Raw genomic sequence first — 22,821 nt, 5'->3', positions numbered from 1 at the left:
CACAAAAACACTCGCAGCACCTCCGCCACGATCTCTCACCGCTCTTCCATCACAAAAACACTCACAGCACCTCCGCCACGATCACCCACCAAATCTCAGCCACAATCCCTCATCGCTCCTCCACCCCAATCACTGTCGCAAGTCCGCCACAACCTTCTCGCTCCTCTGCTGACCAGGACCCCGGCGATGCTGCTGCCCACACTCCACAAACGGCGACCTGGGTCCTGATGATGCTGTTTGTTAAATAGACTCTGCTTGTTGGGTAAATAGACTCTGTTTGTTGATTGTTGAGTAAATGGACTCTGTTTGTTGTCTGTTGGGTAAATAGACTCTGTTTGTTGATTGTTGAGTAAATAGACTCTGTTTGTTGATTGTTGGATAAATAGACTCTGTTTCTTGAGTAATAGACTCTGTTTGTTGGGTAAATAGACTATGTTTGTTGCTTGTTGGGTAAATGGACTCTGTTTGTTGATTGTTGGATAAATAGACTTTGCTGATTGTTGAGTAAATAGACTCTGTTTCTTGAGTAAATAGACTCTATTTGTTGGGTAAATAGACTCTGTTTGTTGATTGTTGAGTAAATAGACTCTGTTTGTTGATTGTTGGGTAAATAGACTCTGTTTGTGGAGTAAATAGACTCTATTTGTGGAGTAAATAGACTTTGTTTGTTGAGTAACCAGACTCTGTTTGTTGTGAGTCCTGCCCTGAGTCCCGTCCCTTGCCTCCAACTCATTGGCTGATGCAGTGATGTCAATACCTATTTCGTATCAGTAAGGCCCAGCACACCTATGGAGACCTTGTTCCCAGTCTGAAGATAAAAGTGGAGGAGCAGCGCACAATATATCGCTTTCTAGTTGGCCATGCACAAATCTAAAAGCATTAGGTTAGTTAATCGCAGACACACACACTCCATCTCCATCTCGCAGACACCCTCGCTGTCGCTGCCTGCGGCATAACAGCACACGCCTGCAGAAATCAATTTTAACAAAGGCTGGGAACTTGAAGAAGCACAATACTCATGAGCGATGTTGCAACAGCAGAGCTTGTTTGAGATAAGATATTCAATAGGAAGTGCGTCTTCCAGTTCCTCATCACTACACAAGAAAAGCAAGCAGCAAAAAAAAACAAAATGTTAGCATTGTCTCATTTATCAGGGGAACCAACTCTCCACTAATTCCAGGATATCTCCAGAGTCTCACCAGCCGTTAGCTGATCGCAGAGTTCCTGCAGCAGTAAAGGACATTGTGTACAAACCGTTCTTTCTGAGCCCTGAAGGGTGCTCCACCTAAGAGTTGCAAAAAATGGCTCTAACCTCAAATCTGTCAAAACTAGAGCTGATAAAGCAAGATTACTAAGAAACAACCAAAGTCTTTCACAACCACCGGTCGTCTCAAAGCGCTTTACAGCCGTTGAAGTACTTTTGAAGCAGAGTCACTGTTGTAATGTAGAAAAATAGATTCACGACAAGCAGCCAATTTGCGCACAGCAAGCTCCCACACACAGCAATGGGATAATGACCAGATAATCTGTTTTTGTGATGTTGGTTGAAGGATAAATATTGGGCCCAGGACACCAGGGAGAACTCCCCTGCTCTTCTTCGAAATTGTGCCCTGGGATCTTTTACATCCACCTGAGAGGGCAGACGGGGCCTCGGTTTAATGTTTCATCCGAAATTCGGCACCTCCGACAGTGCGGCGCTCCCTCAGTACTGCCCCTCCGACAGTGCGGCGCTCCCTCAGTACTGCCCCTCCGACAGTGCGGCGCTCCCTCAGTACTGCCCCTCCGACAGTGCGGCGCTCCCTCAGTACTGCCCCTCCGACAGTGCGGCGCTCCCTCAGTACTGTCCCTCCGACAGTGCGGTGCTCCCTCAGTACTGCCCCTCCGACAGTGCGGCGCTCCCTCAGTACTGCCCCTCCGACAGTGCGGCCCTCCCTCAGTACTGCCCCTCCGACAGTACGGCGCTCCCTCAGTACTGCCCCTCCGACAGTGCGGCGCTCCCTCAGTACTGCCCCTCCGACAGTGCGGCCCTCCCTCAGTACTGCCCCTCCGACAGTACGGCGCTCCCTCAGTACTGCCCCTCCGACAGTGCGGCGCTCCCTCAGTACTGCCCCTCCGACAGTGCGGCGCTCCCTCAGCACTAGATTGGGTATGTCAGCCTGGATTATGGACTCAATCCCTGGAGTCTTTCTGTCTTTAACCTGCCACCGATGTATAAATACGAATGAAAACTATTTGGGAATGTAGAAAGCCAATGTTAAATTCGCCCTCTTTCCTGACCTCTAAAATATCAAGCTTTCTAAAACATCCCTCATCTTCCTCAGACAGAATGACGCTGTTTGCATCCGTTTCAGTACTGTCTCACACCTGTTAATTGTAACACCCCCGCCCCCAGAAGTAAATTAATTGTGTCCCATTTATCAGGGTACCCCATTAAGCAAAATCTATCGAGCGCTTCCTGTGAAAGCGTCTGTGAAGGATTCCCATTTATTCACAGCCCCCATTAACAGGCACCATTTGTGGCTTATTAAGAGGAATGCCGATATACAGTGGGCTTTGACAGCTATTTTTGAATAATAGGGACTGTTTATTCCAGTGGATGCTAACGATTTTATCATACCTGTTTCCACAAATGCACTTCTCTTTCCAGATTGATTGTGGGCAAACTTAAGTTACAGACTGGGGAAAAAAACACTTTCAAAGTATTATTTTTCTTTTCTGTTAAGTTTCCGCGTCCAAAAGCATCAAAGGAGTGGAGCGATTCTGTCAGCGGCTGCCCTGTGATGGGGCACAGCACTAACAAGTCATGTCTTACCTTGCTGTAGCCCACAGACTAACCATCGCTTCAACGCCATCGTGAGATGTGGCTGCGGCGATTGATCCCGGGGTTCAACGTTACACTGGAGCGTCTCTGTCGCAGTCACTGCTGTTTGAGGCAAGCTTTGCCAACACCGTTCCTGTGTGGGGGATTTTTTTTTTTTTGTTGTTGTTCTTGCAGAACCCGTGGGCTTCTCTTGAAGACGTGACACGCTCAGCCTCTCTGGAGCCGGTGGCCAAAAGTCGCACTGACTCTACCCTGCAACACACCACCCCTCGCATCCGAGAGCGGCGTATGCCAATTTGTTTGCAACTGACACCCAACCTCACCCGGTCACGTGAACCACATTGGTCCGATTCAAGGGGAAATATTCAGCCCCGAGCCCGTTGACGAGTTTCTACCTTCGCTACTTCCTGTGCTCGCCCGCGACTTGCCTTCGCAGCCAGAAAAAAACTTCCCCTGATTCACAGCCAGATTGCCTCTTCGGTCCACGACAAGCTGTGCAGTCATTTCCCAGTCAGCTCGACAACCAAATACAACAGGAAATGCAGAGTCACACAGGCACAGGAGGAGGCCATTCGGCCCATCGTGCCTGTGACAGAGCGATCCAATTGGTCCCACTCCACCCCTCGCTCTTTCCCCACAGCCCTGCACATTTCTTCCATTCAAATATTTATCCAATTCCCGTTTGGAAGTTACTGTTGAATCTGCTCCCACCGCCCTTTCAAGGCAGCGCGTTCCCGATCACAACAACTCGCTGCGCAAAAACAAATTCTCCTCATCTCCCCCTCGGGTTCTTTTCTCAATCGCCTTAAATCTGTGTCCCTCTGGTTACCGAACGACCCCCCCCCGCACTCTCTGCCAATGGAAACAGTTTCTCCTTAATTACTCTGTCAGTCAACAAGCTCCCCGCTGGAGTGGAACTAAACTACAGAACCAGTGGGAACCTGTTCAACCTTCGTCGACTCCAGGCCAGGTCCAAGACCACCCCAAGACCACCCCAAGACCACCTGTCGTCGAGCTACAGTATACGGACGACGCCTGCATCTGCGCACATACAGAGGCTGAACTCCAGGACAAAGTCGCCGAATTTATTGAGGCGTACGAAAGCATGGGCCTTACCCTAAACATCAGTAAGACAAAGGTCCTCCACCAGCCTGTCCTCTCCTCACAGCACTGCCCCCCAGTCATCAAGACCCACGGCGCGGCCCTGGACAACGTGGACCATTTCCCGTACCTCAAGAGCCTCTTATCAACAAGAGCAGGCATCGATGTCGAGATCCAACGCCGCCTCCAGTGTGCCAGTGTAGCCTTCGGCCGCCTGGGGAAAGAAGTGTTTGAAGACCAGACCCTCAAAACTGCCACCAAGCTCATGGTCTACAGGGCTGTAGTAATGCCCGCCCTCCTGTATGGCTCAGAGACATGGACCATGTACAGTAGACACCTCAAGTCGCTGGAGGAATACCGCCAACGATGTCTCTGCAAGATCCTACAAATCCCCTGGGAGGACAAACGCACCAACATTAGTGTCCTCGACCAGGCCAACATCCCTCGCACTGAAGCACTGACCACACTCGACCAGCTCCGCTGGGCGGGCCACATTGTCAGCATGCCAGACATGAGACTCCCAAAGCAAGCGCTCTACTCGGAACTCCTTCACGGCAAATGAGCCAAAGGTGGGCAGAGGAAACGTTACAGGAGACACCCTCAAAGCCTCCCTGATAAAGTGCAACATTCCCACCGACACCTGGTAGTCCCTGGCCCAAAGACCAGTCCGCCCTAAGTGGAGGAAGTGCATCCGGGAGGGCGCTGAGCACCTCGAGTCTCATCGCCGAGAGCATGCAGAAATCAAGCGCAGGCAGCGGAAGGAGCGTGCAGCAAACCAGTCCCACCCTCCCTTTCCCTCAACCACTGTCTGTCCCACCTGTGACAGGGACTGTGGCTCTCGTATTGGACTGTTCAGCCACCTAAGGACTCATGTTAAGAGTGGAAGCAAGTTTTCCTCGATTCCGAGGGACTGCCGATGATGATGAAGATTTACTCTATCAATACCCCTTATGATTTTGAGCACCTCCATTAAATCTTGCCTTAACCTTCTCTGGAGAAATAAGAAATAAGAAATAGGAGCAGGAGTCGGCCAATTGGCCCCTCGAGCCTGCTCCGCCATTCAACAAGATCATGGCTGATCCGATCATGGACTCAGCTCCACTTCCCTGCCCGCTCCCCATAACCCTTCACTCCCTTGTCGCTCAAAAATCTGTCTATCTCCGCCTTAAATATATTCAATGACCCAGCCTCCACAGCTCCCTGGGGCAGAGAATTCCACAGATTCACGACCCTCCGAGAGAATAAATTCCTCCTCATTTCTGTTTAGGGCGACCCCTTATTCTGAGACTATGCCCCCTAGTTCTAGACTACCCCACGAGTGGAAACATCCTCTCTGCATCCACCCTGTCCAGCCCTCTCAGAAACATATACGTTTCAATAAGATCACCTCTCATTCTTCTAAACTCCAATGAGCACAGGCCCAACCTGCTCAACCTTTCTTCATAAGACAATCCAAGCTTCTTCAATCTCTCCACATAAGTGAAGCCTTGACTGATTTCAGCTTTCCCTCAGCATACTGGGACCACTGTAGAGCCCTAACCGCTGCCCTGGAGCCAACTAATTTGGTGTACAACAGGCGAAGAGGAACAGAGGGACCTTGAAGTGCAGGTCCACAGATCCCTGAAGGTAGCAGGCCAGGTAAATAAGGTGGTTAAGAAGGCATACGGGATACTTGCCTTTATTAGTCGAGGCATAGAATACAAGAGCAAGGAAGGTTATGCTTGAACTGTATAAAGCACCAGTTAGGCCACAGCTGGAGTACTGCGTGCAGTTCTGGTCACCACATTACAGGAAGGATGTGATTGCACTGGAGAGGGTACAGAGGAGATTTACGAGGATGTTGCCGGGACTGGAGAATTTTAGCGATGAGGAAAGATTGGATAGGCTGGGCTTGTTTTCTTTGGAACAGAGGAGGCTGAGGGGAGACCTTATTGAGGTGTATAAAATTATGAGGGGCCTGGATAGAGTGGATAGGACGGACCTATTTCCCTTAGCAGAGGGGTCAACAACCAGGGGGCATCGATTTAAAGTAAATGGGGGGAGGTTTAGAGGGGATTTGAGGGGAAATTTCTTCACCCACTGGAACTCACTGCCTGAAAGGGTGGTAGAGGTAGAAACCCTCACCACATTTAAAAAGTACTTGGATGTGCACCTGAAGTGCCGTAACCTACAGGGCTACGGACCCAGAGCTGGAAAGTGGGATTAGGCTGGGTAGCTCATTGTAGGCCAGCACGGACACGATGGGCCGAAATGGCCTCCTTCCGTGCTGTAAATTGCTATGGTTCCGTGACTTGACTGTAGTTAGTTCCTGGTCCGTTTAACCACAACACACAGTATACCAATCAACTGAGTCATGGGGATAAGCTGCATAAACATAGATAAGACTGAAACCCATCATTATGTCACCTGGATGTCAGAGAATCACAGAACGATTCCAGCACAGGAGGAGGCCATTCGGCCCATTGAGCCCGTGCCGGCTCTCTGCAAGGGCACTTCAGCCAGTCCCACTCCCCCGCCCTTTCCCCGTAACCCTGCACATTCTTTGTCCATCAGGCACTCATCCAACTCCCTTTTGAAAGCCACGATTGAGTCTGCCTCCACCACCCTCTCAGGCAGCACATTCCAGATCCTAACCACTCGCTGCGTAAAAACGTTTTCCCTCGTGTCGCCTTTGGTTCTTCTGCCAATCGCCTTAAATCTGTGTGTCCTCTGGTTCTCCACCCTTCCACCAATGGGAACAGTTTCTCTCGACCTACTCTGTCCAGACCCGTCGTGGTTTTGAACACCTCGATCAAATCTCCTCTCGACCTTCTCTGCTCCAAGGAGAACAACCCCAGCTTCTCCAATCTATCCACGTCACTGAAGTCCCTCATCCCTGGGACCATTCTCCTAAATCTTTTCTGCTCCCTCTCGAAGGCCTTCACATCCTGCGGTGCCCAGAATTGGACACAATACTCCAGTTGAGGCCGAACCAGTGTTTTATGGAGGTTCATCATAAATTCCACACTTTTGTACTCTATGCCTCTATTTATGAAGCCCAGCATCCCGTAAGCTTTTTTAACCACTTTCTCAACCTGCCCTGCCACCTTCAACGATTTGTCCACATATACCCCCCAGGTCTCTCTGCTCATGTAACCCCTTTAGGATTGTACCCTTTAGTTTAATTAATGAATGTCCTTACTACAATGCCGTGTCGTTGTTAATTAATATTTTTTTTTTAATCCGTTGGGGGAGTGCGTTCTACAGAACGAGTGATGCAAGTTACAAAATGATAATAGGTGCTGTCGACCTGAATACTTGTTAAGGCCCTTTCAAACTTGCTTAGGGCTCGAATACCTTGTTAAACGGATTAAGCTGCCTCGTTTCTCAAGAGCATGAGTCATTTCCCGCAGCCGAGTCTGCCTCCTGTTATCTCGCCCATCGGATACGCGGAATTAGAGCAACAGCCAAGATATAGGCCGTTGTCAATCACTTCACATCATTAAGGGCTTCTTTAGACAACTCAAGATGTTCAGCTAACATTGCACAGAATGTATCGCACAGAAATAGACCATTGATCCCACCGCTCTGTGCCGGTGTTTATGTTCCACACCAGACCCCTCCCACCCCTCTTCATCTCACCCCATCGACACATCCTTCTATTCCTTTCTCCCTCAACAACAGCAAATTGTATTTATATAGCGCCTTTAACATAGTAAAACATCCCAGGGCGCTTCACAGGAGTGTCGTAAAACAACATTTGACCCCGAGCCGCATAAGGAGACATCAGGACAGGAAGCTTGGTCATAGAGGTAGGTTTTAAGGAGAGTCTTAAGGAGTGCGCCGCACTGTCGGAGGATTAGTACTGAGGGAGTGTCGCACTGACAGAGGGGCAGTGCTGAGGGAGAACCGCACTGTCGGAGGGGCAGTACTGAGGGAGCGTCGCACTGTCGGAGGGCCCATACTGAGGGAGCGTCGCACTACCGGAGGGGCAGTACTGAGGGAGCACCACACTGTCGGAGGGATAGTACTGAGGAAACGCCGTACAGTCGGGGGCGCAGAACCGAGGGAGCGCCGCACTGTTGGAGGGCCCATACTGAGGGAGCGCCGGACTGTCGGAGGGGCAGTACTGAGGGACGCCACTCTGTCAGAGGGCCACTACTGAGGGAGCGCCGCACTGTTGGGGGAGCAGTACTGAGGGAGTGCCACACTGTCAGAGGGACAGTGCTGAGGGAACGCCGTACTGTCGGAGGGGCAGTACTGAGGGAGCGCCGCACTATCAGGGCGCAGTACTGAGGGAGCGCCGCACTATCAGGGCGCAGTACTGAGGGAGCGCCGGACTGTCAGAGGGGCAGTGCTGAGGGAGTGCCGCACTGTCGGAGGGGCAGTACTGAGGGAGCGTTGCACTGTTGGAGAGACAGTAATGAGGGAGCGTTGCACTGTCGGGGGGGCAGTGCTGAGAGAGTGTTGCACTGTTGGAGGGGCAGTACTGAGGGAGTGCAGCACTGTCGGAGGGGCAGTGCTGAGGGAGCGCTGCACTGTCGGAGGGGCAGTACTGAGGGAGCGTCGCACTGCCGGAGGGCCCATACTGAGGGAGCGTCGCACTGTCGGAGGGACAGTACTGAGGGAGCACCACACTGTCGGAGGGACAGTACTGAGGAAACGCCGCACAGTCGGGGGAGCAGAACCGAGGGAGCGCCGCACTGTTGGAGGGCCCATACTGAGGGAGTGCCGCACTGTCAGAGGGACAGTGCTGAGGGAACGCCGTACTGTCGGAGGGGCAGTACTGAGGGAGCGCCGCACTGTCGGAGAGGCAGTACTGAGGGAGCGCCGCACTATCAGGGCGCAGTACTGAGGGAGCGCCGGACTGTCAGAGGGGCAGTGCTGAGGGAGTGCCGCACTGTCGGAGGGGCAGTACTGAGGGAGCGTTGCACTGTTGGAGAGACAGTAATGAGGGAGCGTTGCACTGTCGGGGGGGCAGTGCTGAGAGAGTGTTGCACTGTTGGAGGGGCAGTACTGAGGGAGTGCAGCACTGTCGGAGGGGCAGTGCTGAGGGAGCGCTGCACTGTCGGAGAGTCAGTACTGAGGGAGCGGCGCACTGTCAGAGGGGCAGTACTGAGGGAGCGGCACACTGTCAGAGGGGCAGTATTGAGGGAGCGCCGCACTGTCGGAGGGGCAGTACTGAGGGAGCGCCGCATTGTCGGAGGGGTAGTACTGAGGGAGTGTTCCACTGTAGGAGGAAGATGTAAAAGATCCCATGACACTATTTTGAAGAAGAGCAGGGGAGTTCTCCCCGGTGTCCTGGGGCCAATATTTATCCCTCAATCAACACAACAAATGATTATCTGGTCATTATCACATTGCTGTGTGTGGGAGTTTGCTGTGCGCAAATTGGCTGCCGCGTTTCCCACATTACAACAGTGACCACACTCCAAAAGTACTTCATTGGCTGTAAAACACTGTGAGATGTCCGGTGGTTGTGAAAGACACTATATAAATGCAGGTCTTTCTTTTTTTCTTCCTTGTTGTAGGAGAGAGAGGCGGAGAGTTTTAGGGGGGGAGTTCCAGAGCTTGGGGCCCAGGCAACAGAAGGCACGGCCACCGATGGTGGAGTGATTATAATCAGGGATGTTCAGGAGGGCAGAATTAGAGGAGCGCAGACATCTCGGGGGGTTGTGGGGCTGGAGGAGATTACAGAGATAGGGAGGGGCGAGGGCCTTGGAGGGATTTGAAAACAAGGATGAGAATTTTAAAATCGAGACGTTGTTTATCCATCCTCCCCTTTAAATGCATCGATTTAACCTCAACCCCTCCCTGTGGCAGCGAGTTCCACATTCTCACCGCTCTCTGGGTAAAGAAGTTTCTCCTGAATTCCCCATTGGGCGTATTAGTGACTGTCTTATATTGATGGCCTCTGGTTGTGGGCTCCCCGCACAAATGGAAACATCTCTACGTCAACCTATCATCATTTTAATGACCTCTATCTGGTGGCCCCCCTCACCCTTCCCTTTACTTTTCCCGTTCAGGGTGTGTAAGAGTTAAGTCTTGGCGTTTGGATCGGAGGAACCTTCTCGATGTGGGCCTATAGGCATTTGTCCCGTGTGTCACAGCAACAAACAGCCCCACCTGCTGGACCACTGCTGAACTGCAGCCTCTGTTCCCAGCCGCGTTGAGGTGGTTTCCTGTTTCCCTCCGTTCCCCTTCCAAATCCCGGGCTGGGATCGGGACCCACCGCCATTGGGCCAGCTCCTGCTGCAATGGCCAAGAGGCTCTCTGTCTACGGGTAGGTCATGGAATCTTCGAGCACAGGAGGAGGCTACTCAGCCCATCATGCCTGTGCCAGCTCTGTGAACCAACGATCCAATCAGTCCCACTCCCCCTCCCCCGCTCTTTCCCCACAGCCCTGCAGGACGCCTGTTCTGTCAAAAAAAAGTGCAGTACAAATAGTTACATCGATTATTAATCCAATTCCTGTTTGAAAGTTATGATTGAGTCTGCTCCCACCGCCCTTTCAGGCAGCGCGTTCCCGATCACAACAACTCGCTGCGTAAAAACATTCTCCTCATTGCCCCCTTTTGCTAACTACCTTCGATCTGTGTCCCTCTGGTTACCGACCCTCCTGCCTCAAAAAACAGTTTCTCCCTCTCCACTCTATCAAAACCCTTGATAATCTTGAACGCCTTGATTAAAATCTCCCCTTCTCTGCTCAAGGGAGAACAACCCCAGCTTCTCCAGTCTCTCCTCATAACTGAAGTCCCTCATCCCTGGAACCATCCTCGTGAACTCTCCTCTGCGCCCTCTCCAAACATTTGAGTATAGGAGCAGGGAGGTCTTACTGCAGCTGTACAGGGCCTTGGTGAGGCCTCACCTGGAATATTGTGCTCAGTTTTGGTCTCTTAATCTGAGGAAGGACGTTCTTGCTGTTGAGGGCGTGCAGCGAAGGTTCACCAGACTGATTCCTGGGATGGCAGAACTGACATATGAAGAAAGACTGGATCGACTAGACTTATATTCACTGGAATTTAGAAGGATGAGAGGGGATCTCATCAAAACATTTAAAATTCCGACGGGATTGGACAGGTTAGATGCAGGGAGAATGTTGGGGAAGACCAGAACCAGGGGTCACAGTCTCTAAGGATACGGGGTAAGCCATTTAGGACCGAGATGAGGAGAAACTTCTTCACTCAGAGAATTGTTAACCTGTGGAATTCTCTACCACAGAAAGTTGTTGAGGCCAGTTCGTTAGATATATTCAAAAGGGAGTTAGATGTGGCCCTTACGGCCAAAGGGATCAAGGGGTATGGAGAGAAAGCAGGAAAGCGGTACTGAGGTGAATGATCAGCCGTGATCTTATTGAATGGCGGTGCAGGCTCGAAGGGCCGAATGGCCTGCTCCTGCACCTATTTTCGATGTTTCTATGTTTCCAAGGCCTTGATATCCTTCCGAAGTATAGTCGGGTGAGCAAGGCTGTTTGATCTCGAGTGTTTCTGCTAGCTCGGCACAGGTCAACGTCCAAACGCGGTTTACGAGTTCTGTGTCTGATTCAAGCCTTGAACTAGATCACGGAAACTTTCGCTCAATATTTGTTCCGCAGAGCTCCTAAACCGACCATATTTAAATTCATGTGGGCGGTATCGATAGCGCTGGGACCAGAGCTCGCTGCTGAGGTCTCGGCGAGTCTCACGGCACTCGCTGTTATTTCTGGGTAACTGTCGCAGCGACGGCTGGCAAGGTGCAAGATGGTCACAGCTCGACACGGATATGCTGGCAGAGCTGTGTTGCTTGGCCTTAGCTCTATGAAGACACTATCTCGACCTTAGCCTCCCCAGTTTATAGGAATTTGCTGCATTTGCCCATTAAACTCGCCACAGACAGTTACGTTTTGCGTTCCAAGCCCTTTAACGATGTGATAACAGGCTGGGGTTGTTGTCTTTGGAACAAAGGAGGCTGACGGCAGACTTTATTGAGGTGTCAGCTGTGGCTCAGTGGGTAGCACTCGCTCTCGCCTCTGAGTCAGAAGGTTATGGGTTCAAGTCCCACTCCAGGAACTTGAGCACAAAAATCTAGGCTGACGCTCCCACTGTCGGAGGGGCAGTACTGAGGGAGTGTTGTACTGTCGGAGGGGTAGTACTGAGGGAGTGTTGCACTGTCGGAGGGGCGGTACTGAGGGAGTGTTGTACTGTCGGAGGGGTAGTACTGACGGAGTGTTGCACTGTCGGAGGGGCAGTACTGAGGGAGCGCCGCACTGTCGGAGAGGCAGTACTGAGGGAGCGCCGCACTATCAGGGCGCAGTACTGAGGGAGCGACGGACTGTCAGAGGGGCAGTGCTGAGGGAGTGCCGCACTGTCGGAGGGGCAGTACTGAGGGAGCGTTGCACTGTTGGAGAGACAGTAATGAGGGAACGTTGCACTGTCGGGGGGGCAGTGCTGAGGGAGTGTTGCACTGTTGGAGGGGCAGTACTGAGGGAGTGCAGCACTGTCGGAGGGGCAGTGCTGAGGGAGCGCTGCACTGTCGGAGGGTCAGTACTGAGGGAGCGGCGCACTGTCAGAGGGGCAGTACTGAGGGAGCGGCACACTGTCAGAGGGGCAGTATTGAGGGAGCGCCGCACTGTCGGAGGGGCAGTACTGAGGGAGCGCCGCATTGTCGGAGGGGTAGTACTGAGGGAGTGTTCCACTGTAGGAGGAAGATGTAAAAGATCCCATGACACTATTTTGAAGAAGAGCAGGGGAGTTCTCCCCGGTGTCCTGGGGCCAATATTTATCCCTCAATCAACACAACAAATGATTATCTGGTCATTATCACATTGCTGTGTGTGGGAGCTTGCTGTGCGCAAATTGGCTGCCGCGTTTCCCACATTACAACAGTGACCACACTCCAAAAGTACTTCATTGGCTGTAAAACACTGTGAGATGTCCGGTGGTTGTGAAAGACACTATATAAATGCAGGTCTTTCTTTTTTTCTTCCTTGTTGTAGGAGAGAGAGGCGGAGAGTTATAGGGAGGGAGTTCCAGAGCTTGGGGCCCAGGCAACAGAAGGCACGGCCACCGATGGTGGAGTGATTATAATCAGGGATGTTCAGGAGGGCAGAATTAGAGGAGCGCAGACATCTCGGGGGGTTGTGGGGCTGGAGGAGATTACAGAGATAGGGAGGGGCGAGGGCCTTGGAGGGATTTGAAAACAAGGATGAGAATTTTAAAATCGAGGCGTTGTTTATCCATCCTCCCCTTTAAATGCATCGATTTAACCTCAACCCCTCCCTGTGGCAGCGAGTTCCACATTCTCACCGCTCTCTGGGTAAAGAAGTTTCTCCTGAATTCCCCATTGGGCGTATTAGTGACTGTCTTATATTGATGGCCTCTGGTTGTGGGCACCCCGCACAAATGGAAACATCTCTACGTCAACCTATCATCATTTTAATGACCTCTATCTGGTGGCCCCCCTCACCCTTCCCTTTACTTTTCCCGTTCAGGGTGTGTAAGAGTTAAGTCTTGGCGTTTGGATCGGAGGAACCTTCTCGATGTGGGCCTATAGGCATTTGTCCCGTGTGTCACAGCAACAAACAGCCCCACCTGCTGGACCACTGCTTAACTGCAGCCTCTGTTCCCAGCCGCGTTGAGGTGATTTCCTGTTTCTCTCCGTTCCCCTTCCAAATCCCGGGCTGGGATCGGGACCCACCGCCATTGGGCCAGCTCCTGCTGCAATGGCCAAGAGGCTCTCTGTCTACGGGTAGGTCATGGAATCTTCGAGCACAGGAGGAGGCCACTCAGCCCATCATGCCTGTGCCAGCTCTGTGAACCAACGATCCAATCAGTCCCACTCCCCCTCCCCCGCTCTTTCCCCACAGCCCTGCAGGACGCCTGTTCTGTCAAAAAAAAGTGCAGTACAAATAGTTACATCGATTATTAATCCAATTCCTGGTTGAAAGTTATGATTGAGTCTGCTCCCACCGCCCTTTCAGGCAGCGCGTTCCCGATCACAACAACTCGCTGCGTAAAAACATTCTCCTCATCGCCCCCTTTTGCTAACTACCTTCGATCTGTGTCCCTCTGGTTACCGACCCTCCTGCCTCAAAAAACAGTTTCTCCCTCTCCACTCTATCAAAACCCTTGATAATCTTGAACGCCTTGATTAAAATCTCCCCTTCTCTGCTCAAGGGAGAACAACCCCAGCTTCTCCAGTCTCTCCTCATAACTGAAGTCCCTCATCCCTGGAACCATCCTCGTGAACTCTCCTCTGCGCCCTCTCCAAACATTTATAGGAGCAGGGAGGTCTTACTGCAGCTGTACAGGGCCTTGGTGAGGCCTCACCTGGAATATTGTGCTCAGTTTTGGTCTCTTAATCTGAGGAAGGACGTTCTTGCTGTTGAGGGCGTGCAGCGAAGGTTCACCAGACTGATTCCTGGGATGGCAGAACTGACATACGAAGAAAGACTGGATCGACTAGACTTATATTCACTGGAATTTAGAAGGATGAGAGGGGATCTCATCAAAACATTTAAAATTCCGACGGGATTGGACAGGTTAGATGCAGGGAGAATGTTGGGGAAGACCAGAACCAGGGGTCACAGTCTCTAAGGATACGGGGTAAGCCATTTAGGACCGAGATGAGGAGAAACTTCTTCACTCAGAGAATTGTTAACCTGTGGAATTCTTTACCACAGAAAGTTGTTGAGGCCAGTTCGTTAGATATATTCAAAAGGGAGTTAGATGTGGCCCTTACGGCCAAAGGGATCAAGGGGTATGGAGAGAAAGCAGGAAAGGGGTACTGAGGTGAATGATCAGCCGTGATCTTATTGAATGGCGGTGCAGGCTCGAAGGGCCGAATGGCCTACTCCTGCACCTATTTTCTATGTTTCTATGTTTCCAAGGCCTTGATATCCTTCCGAAGTATAGTCGGGTGAGCAAGGCTGTTTGATCTCGAGTGTTTCTGCTAGCTCGGCACAGGTCAACGTCCAAACGCGGTTTACAAGTTCTGTGTCTGATTCAAGCCTTGAACTAGATCACGGAAACTTTCGCTCAATATTTGTTCCGCAGAGCTCCTAAACCGACCATATTTAAATTCATGTGGGCGGTATCGATAGCGCTGGGACCAGAGCTCGCTGCTGAGGTCTCGGCGAGTCTCACGGCACTCGCTGTTATTTCTGGGTAACTGTCGCAGCAACGGCTGGCAAGGTGCAAGATGGTCACAGCTCGACACGGATATGCTGGCAGAGCTGTGTTACTTGGCCTTAGCTCTATGAAGACACTATCTCGACCTTAGCCTCCCCAGTTTATAGGAATTTGCTGCATTTGCCCATTAAACTCGCCACAGACAGTTACGTTTTGCGTTCCAAGCCCTTTAACGATGTGATAACAGGCTGGGGTTGTTGTCTTTGGAACAAAGGAGGCTGACGGCAGACTTTATTGAGGTGTCAGCTGTGCCTCAGTGGGTAGCACTCGCTCTCGCCTCTGAGTCAGAAGGTTATGGGTTCAAGTCCCACTCCAGGAACTTGAGCACAAAAATCTAGGCTGACGCTCCCACTGTCGGAGGGGCAGTACTGAGGAAGTGTTGTACTGTCGGAGGGGCAGTACTGAGGGAGTGTTGCACTGTCGGAGGGGCGGTACTGAGGGAGTGTTGTACTGTCGGAGGGGTAGTACTGAGGGAGTGTTGCACTGTCGGAGGGGCAGTACTGAGGAAGTGTTGTACTGTCGGAAGGGTAGTACTGAGGGAGTGTTGCACTGTCGGAGGGGCGGTACTGAGGGAGTGTTGTACTGTCGGAGGGGTAGTACTGACGGAGTGTTGCACTGTCGGAGGGGCAGTACTGAGGGAGCGCCGCACTGTCGGAGAGGCAGTACTGAGGGAGCGCCGCACTATCAGGGCGCAGTACTGAGGGAGCGACGGACTGTCAGAGGGGCAGTGCTGAGGGAGTGCCGCACTGTCGGAGGGGCAGTACTGAGGGAGCGTTGCACTGTTGGAGAGACAGTAATGAGGGAGCGTTGCACTGTCGGGGGGGCAGTGCTGAGGGAGTGTTGCACTGTTGGAGGGGCAGTACTGAGGGAGTGCAGCACTGTCGGAGGGGCAGTGCTGAGGGAGCGCTGCACTGTCGGAGGGTCAGTACTGAGGGAGCGGCGCACTGTCAGAGGGGCAATACTGAGGGAGCGGCACACTGTCAGAGGGGCAGTATTGAGGGAGCGCCGCACTGTCGGAGGGGCAGTACTGAGGGAGCGCCGCATTGTCGGAGGGGTAGTACTGAGGGAGTGTTCCACTGTAGGAGGAAGATGTAAAAGATCCCATGACACTATTTTGAAGAAGAGCAGGGGAGTTCTCCCCGGTGTCCTGGGGCCAATATTTATCCCTCAATCAACACAACAAATGATTATCTGGTCATTATCACATTGCTGTGTGTGGAAGCTTGCTGTGCGCAAATTGGCTGCCGCGTTTCCCACATTACAACAGTGACCACACTCCAAAAGTACTTCATTGGCTGTAAAACACTGTGAGATGTCCGGTGGTTGTGAAAGACACTATATAAATGCAGGTCTTTCTTTTTTTCTTCCTTGTTGTAGGAGAGAGAGGCGGAGAGTTTTAGGGAGGGAGTTCCAGAGCTTGGGGCCCAGGCAACAGAAGGCACGGCCACCGATGGTGGAGTGATTATAATCAGGGATGTTCAGGAGGGCAGAATTAGAGGAGCGCAGACATCTCGGGGGGTTGTGGGGCTGGAGGAGATTACAGAGATAGGGAGGGGCGAGGGCCTTGGAGGGATTTGAAAACAAGGATGAGAATTTTAAAATCGAGACGTTGTTTATCCATCCTCCCCTTTAAATGCATCGATTTAACCTCAACCACTCCCTGTGGCAGCGAGTTCCACATTCTCACCGCTCTCTGGGTAAAGAAGTTTCTCCTGAATTCCCCATTGGGCGTATTAGTGACTGTCTTATATTGATGGCCTCTGGTTGTGGGCTCCCCGCACAAATGGAAACATCTCTACGTCAACCTATCATCATTTTAATGACCTCTATCTGGTGGCCCCCCTCACCCTTCCCTTTACTTTTCCCGTTCAGGGTGTGTAAGAGTTAAGTCTTGGCGTTTGGATCGGAGGAACCTTCTCGATGTGGGCCTATAGGCATTTGTCCCGTGTGTCACAGCAACAAACAGCCCCACCTGCTGGACCACTGCTTAACTGCAGTCTCTGTTCCCAGCCGCGTTGAGGTGGTTTCCTGTTTCTCTCCGTTCCCCTTCCAAATCCCGGGCTGGGATCGGGACCCACCGCCATTGGGCCAGCTCCTGCTGCAATGGCCAAGAGGCTCTCTGTCTACGGGTAGGTCATGGAATCTTCGAGCACAGGAGGAGGCCACTCAGCCCATCATGCCTGTGCCAGCTCTGTGAACCAACGATCCAATCAGTCCCACTCCCCCTCCCCCGCTCTTTCCCCACAGCCCTGCAGGACGCCTGTTCTGTCAAAAAAAAGCGCAGTACAAATAGTTACATCGATTATTAATCCAATTCCTGTTTGAAAGTTATGATTGAGTCTGCTCCCACCGCCCTTTCAGGCAGCGCGTTCCCGATCACAACAACTCGCTGCGTAAAAACATTCTCCTCATTGCCCCCTTTTGCTAACTACCTTCGATCTGTGTCCCTCTGGTTACCGACCCTCCTGCCTCAAAAAACAGTTTCTCCCTCTCCACTCTATCAAAACCCTTGATAATCTTGAACGCCTTGATTAAAATCTCCCCTTCTCTGCTCAAGGGAGAACAACCCCAGCTTCTCCAGTCTCTCCTCATAACTGAAGTCCCTCATCCCTGGAACCATCCTCGTGAACTCTCCTCTGCGCCCTCTCCAAACATTTGAGTATAGGAGCAGGGAGGTCTTACTGCAGCTGTACAGGGCCTTGGTGAGGCCTCACCTGGAATATTGTGCTCAGTTTTGGTCTCTTAATCTGAGGAAGGACGTTCTTGCTATTGAGGGAGTGCAGCGAAGGTTCACCAGACTGATTCCTGGGATGGCAGAACTGACATATGAAGAAAGACTGGATCGACTAGACTTATATTCACTGGAATTTAGAAGGATGAGAGGGGATCTCATCAAAACATTTAAAATTCTGACGGGATTGGACAGGTTAGATGCAGGAAGAATGTTGGGGAAGACCAGAACCAGGGGTCACAGTCTCTAAGGATACGGGGTAAGCCATTTAGGACCGAGATGAGGAGAAACTTCTTCACTCAGAGAATTGTTAACCTGTGGAATTCTCTACCACAGAAAGTTGTTGAGGCCAGTTCGTTAGATATATTCAAAAGGGAGTTAGATGTGGCCCTTACGGCCAAAGGGATCAAGGGGTATGGAGAGAAAGCAGGAAAGGGGTACTGAGGTGAATGATCAGCCGTGATCTTATTGAATGGCGGTGCAGGCTCGAAGGGCCGAATGGCCTGCTCCTGCACCTATTTTCTATGTTTCTATGTTTCCAAGGCCTTGATATCCTTCCGAAGTATAGTCGGGTGAGCAAGGCTGTTTGATCTCGAGTGTTTCTGCTAGCTCGGCACAGGTCAACGTCCAAACGCGGTTTACGAGTTCTGTGTCTGATTCAAGCCTTGAACTAGATCACGGAAACTTTCGCTCAATATTTGTTCCGCAGAGCTCCTAAACCGACCATATTTAAATTCATGTGGGCGGTATCGATAGCGCTGGGACCAGAGCTCGCTGCTGAGGTCTCGGCGAGTCTCACGGCACTCGCTGTTATTTCTGGGTAACTGTCGCAGCGACGGCTGGCAAGGTGCAAGATGGTCACAGCTCGACACGGATATGCTGGCAGAGCTGTGTTGCTTGGCCTTAGCTCTATGAAGACACTATCTCGACCTTAGCCTCCCCAGTTTATAGGAATTTGCTGCATTTGCCCATTAAACTCGCCACAGACAGTTACGTTTTGCGTTCCAAGCCCTTTAACGATGTGATAACAGGCTGGGGTTGTTGTCTTTGGAACAAAGGAGGCTGACGGCAGACTTTATTGAGGTGTCAGCTGTGGCTCAGTGGGTAGCACTCGCTCTCACCTCTGAGTCACAAGGTTATGGGTTCAAGTCCCACTCCAGGAACTTGAGCACAAAAATCTAGGCTGACGCTCCCACTGTCGGAGGGGCAGTACTGAGGAAGTGTTGTACTGTCGGAGGGGTAGTACTGAGGAAGTGTTGTACTGTCGGAGGGGTAGTACTGAGGGAGTGTTGCACTGTCGGAGGGGCGGTACTGAGGGAGTGTTGCACTGTCGGAGGGGCAGTACTGAGGAAGTACTGAGCGAGAGCTGCACTGTCGGAGGGGCAGTACTGAGGAAGTACTTAGGGAGAGCTGCACTGTCGGAGGGGCAGTACTGAGGGAGTGTTGTACTGTAGGAGGGGTAGTACTGAGGGAGTGTTGCACTGTCGGAGGGGCAGTACTGAGGTACGGCAGTACTGAGGGAGTGCCGCACTGTCGGAAGGGCAGTACTGAGGGAGCGCTGCACTGTCGGAGGGGCAGTACTGAGGGAGCACCACACTGTCGGAGAGGCAGTACTGAGGGAGCACCACACTGTTGGAGGGGCGGTACTGAGGGAGCGCCGCACTGTCGGAGGATTAGTACTGAGGGAGCGTCGCACTGACAGAGGGGCAGTGCTGAGGGAGAACCGCACTGTCGGAGGGGCAGTACTGAGGGAGCGTCGCACTGTCGGAGGGCCCATACTGAGGGAGCGTCGCACTACTGGAGGGGCAGTACTGAGGGAGCACCACACTGTCGGAGGGATAGTACTGAGGAAACGCCGTACAGTCGGGGGCGCAGAACCGAGGGAGCGCCGCACTGTTGGAGGGCCCATACTGAGGGAGCGCCGGACTGTCGGAGGGGCAGTACTGAGGGACGCCACTCTGTCAGAGGGCCACTACTGAGGGAGCGCCGCACTGTTGGGGGAGCAGTACTGAGGGAGTGCCACACTGTCAGAGGGACAGTGCTGAGGGAACGCCGTACTGTCTGAGGGGCAGTACTGAGGGAGCGCCGCACTATCAGGGCGCAGTACTGAGGGAGCGCCGCACTATCAGGGCGCAGTACTGAGGGAGCGCCGCACTATCAGGGCGCAGTACTGAGGGAGCGTTGCACTGTTGGAGAGACAGTAATGAGGGAGCGTTGCACTGTCGGAGGGGCAGTACTGAGGGAGCGTCGCACTGTCGGAGGGGCAGTACTGAGGGAGCGTCGCACTGTCGGAGCGCCCATACTGAGGGAGCACCACACTGTCGGAGGGACAGTACTGAGGAAACGCCGCACAGTCGGGGGCGCAGAACCGAGGGAGCGCCGCACTGTTGGAGGGCCCATACTGAGGGAGTGCCGCACTGTCAGAGGGACAGTGCTGAGGGAACGCCGTACTGTCGGAGGGGCAGTACTGAGGGAGCGCCGCACTGTCGGAGAGGCAGTACTGAGGGAGCGCCGCACTATCAGGGCGCAGTACTGAGGGAGCGCCGGACTGTCAGAGGGGCAGTGCTGAGGGAGTGCCGCACTGTCGGAGGGGCAGTACTGAGGGAGCGTTGCACTGTTGGAGAGACAGTAATGAGGGAGCGTTGTACTGTCAGGGGGGCAGTGCTGAGGGAGTGTTGCACTGTTGGAGGGGCAGTACTGAGGGAGTGCTGCACTGTCGGAGGGGCAGTGCTGAGGGAGCGCTGCACTGTCGGAGGGTCAGTACTGAGGGAGCGGCGCACTGTCAGAGGGGCAGTACTGAGGGAGCGGCACACTGTCAGAGGGGCAGTACTGAGGGAGCGCCGCACTGTCGGAGGGGCAGTACTGAGGGAGCGCCGCATTGTCGGAGGGCTAGTACTGAGGGAGTGTTCCACTGTAGGAGGAAGATGTAAAAGATCCCATGACACTATTTTGAAGAAGAGCAGGGGAGTTCTCCCCGGTGTCCTGGGGCCAATATTTATCCCTCAATCAACACAACAAATGATTATCTGGTCATTATCACATTGCTGTGTGTGGGAGCTTGCTGTGCGCAAATTGGCTGCCGCGTTTCCCACATTACAACAGTGACCACACTCCAAAAGTACTTCATTGGCTGTAAAACACTGTGAGATGTCCGGTGGTTGTGAAAGACACTATATAAATGCAGGTCTTTCTTTTTTTCTTCCTTGTTGTAGGAGAGAGAGGCGGAGAGTTTTAGGGAGGGAGTTCCAGAGCTTGGGGCCCAGGCAACAGAAGGCACGGCCACCGATGGTGGAGTGATTATAATCAGGGATGTTCAGGAGGGCAGAATTAGAGGAGCGCAGACATCTCGGGGGGTTGTGGGGCTGGAGGAGATTACAGAGATAGGGAGGGGCGAGGGCCTTGGAGGGATTTGAAAACAAGGATGAGAATTTTAAAATCGAGACGTTGTTTATCCATCCTCCCCTTTAAATGCATCGATTTAACCTCAACCACTCCCTGTGGCAGCGAGTTCCACATTCTCACCGCTCTCTGGGTAAAGAAGTTTCTCCTGAATTCCCCATTGGGCGTATTAGTGACTGTCTTATATTGATGGCCTCTGGTTGTGGGCTCCCCGCACAAATGGAAACATCTCTACGTCAACCTATCATCATTTTAATGACCTCTATCTGGTGGCCCCCCTCACCCTTCCCTTTACTTTTCCCGTTCAGGGTGTGTAAGAGTTAAGTCTTGGCGTTTGGATCGGAGGAACCTTCTCGATGTGGGCCTATAGGCATTTGTCCCGTGTGTCACAGCAACAAACAGCCCCACCTGCTGGACCACTGCTGAACTGCAGCCTCTGTTCCCAGCCGCGTTGAGGTGGTTTCCTGTTTCTCTCCGTTCCCCTTCCAAATCCCGGGCTGGGATCGGGACCCACCGCCATTGGGCCAGCTCCTGCTGCAATGGCCAAGAGGCTCTCTGTCTACGGGTAGGTCATGGAATCTTCGAGCACAGGAGGAGGCCACTCAGCCCATCATGCCTGTGCCAGCTCTGTGAACCAACGATCCAATCAGTCCCACTCCCCCTCCCCCGCTCTTTCCCCACAGCCCTGCAGGACGCCTGTTCTGTCAAAAAAAAGTGCAGTACAAATAGTTACATCGATTATTAATCCAATTCCTGGTTGAAAGTTATGATTGAGTCTGCTCCCACCGCCCTTTCAGGCAGCGCGTTCCCGATCACAACAACTCGCTGCGTAAAAACATTCTCCTCATTGCCCCCTTTTGCTAACTACCTTCGATCTGTGTCCCTCTGGTTACCGACCCTCCTGCCTCAAAAAACAGTTTCTCCCTCTCCACTCTATCAAAACCCTTGATAATCTTGAACGCCTTGATTAAAATCTCCCCTTCTCTGTTCAAGGGAGAACAACCCCAGCTTCTCCAGTCTCTCCTCATAACTGAAGTCCCTCATCCCTGGAACCATCCTCGTGAACTCTCCTCTGCGCCCTCTCCAAACATTTGAGTATAGGAGCAGGGAGGTCTTACTGCAGCTGTACAGGGCCTTGGTGAGGCCTCACCTGGAATATTGTGCTCAGTTTTGGTCTCTTAATCTGAGGAAGGACGTTCCTGCTATTGAGGGAGTGCAGCGAAGGTTCACCAGACTGATTCCTGAGATGGCAGAACTGACATACGAAGAAAGACTGGATCGACTAGACTTATATTCACTGGAATTTAGAAGGATGAGAGGGGATCTCATCAAAACATTTAAAATTCTGACGGGATTGGACAGGTTAGATGCAGGAAGAATGTTGGGGAAGACCAGAACCAGGGGTCACAGTCTCTAAGGATACGGGGTAAGCCATTTAGGACCGAGATGAGGAGAAACTTCTTCACTCAGAGAATTGTTAACCTGTGGAATTCTCTACCACAGAAAGTTGTTGAGGCCAGTTCGTTAGATATATTCAAAAGGGAGTTAGATGTGGCCCTTACGGCCAAAGGGATCAAGGGGTATGGAGAGAAAGCAGGAATGGGGTACTGAGGTGAATGATC

The 22,821-nt window shown here is 52.3% G+C and overlaps 1 protein-coding gene across 2 annotated transcripts in view; it reads right to left on the bottom strand.

Moving 5' to 3' along the window:
- LOC139237904 (ras GTPase-activating protein nGAP-like) overlaps positions 1 to 22,821 on the bottom strand; it is a 107,337-nt gene that overhangs the window by 61,102 nt on the left and 23,414 nt on the right. The window contains exon 1 of one of the 2 annotated variants that reach the window (XM_070867196.1): positions 2,813 to 3,182. The exons of the other annotated variant lie outside the window; for it this stretch is intronic. Coding sequence (XP_070723297.1) covers positions 2,813 to 2,852 — 40 coding nt within the window. The 5' untranslated portion in view covers positions 2,853 to 3,182. Of the gene's footprint in view, positions 1 to 2,812; positions 3,183 to 22,821 lie in introns of those variants that run through there. 2 annotated transcript variants of the gene reach the window in all.

The sequence above is a fragment of the Pristiophorus japonicus genome, chromosome 24 (assembly GCF_044704955.1).
Source record: "Pristiophorus japonicus isolate sPriJap1 chromosome 24, sPriJap1.hap1, whole genome shotgun sequence".
NCBI lineage: Eukaryota > Metazoa > Chordata > Chondrichthyes > Pristiophoridae > Pristiophorus > Pristiophorus japonicus.
The sequence above is the reverse complement of the archived record's forward strand: the minus strand, read 5'-3'. Positions and strand labels throughout refer to the sequence as shown.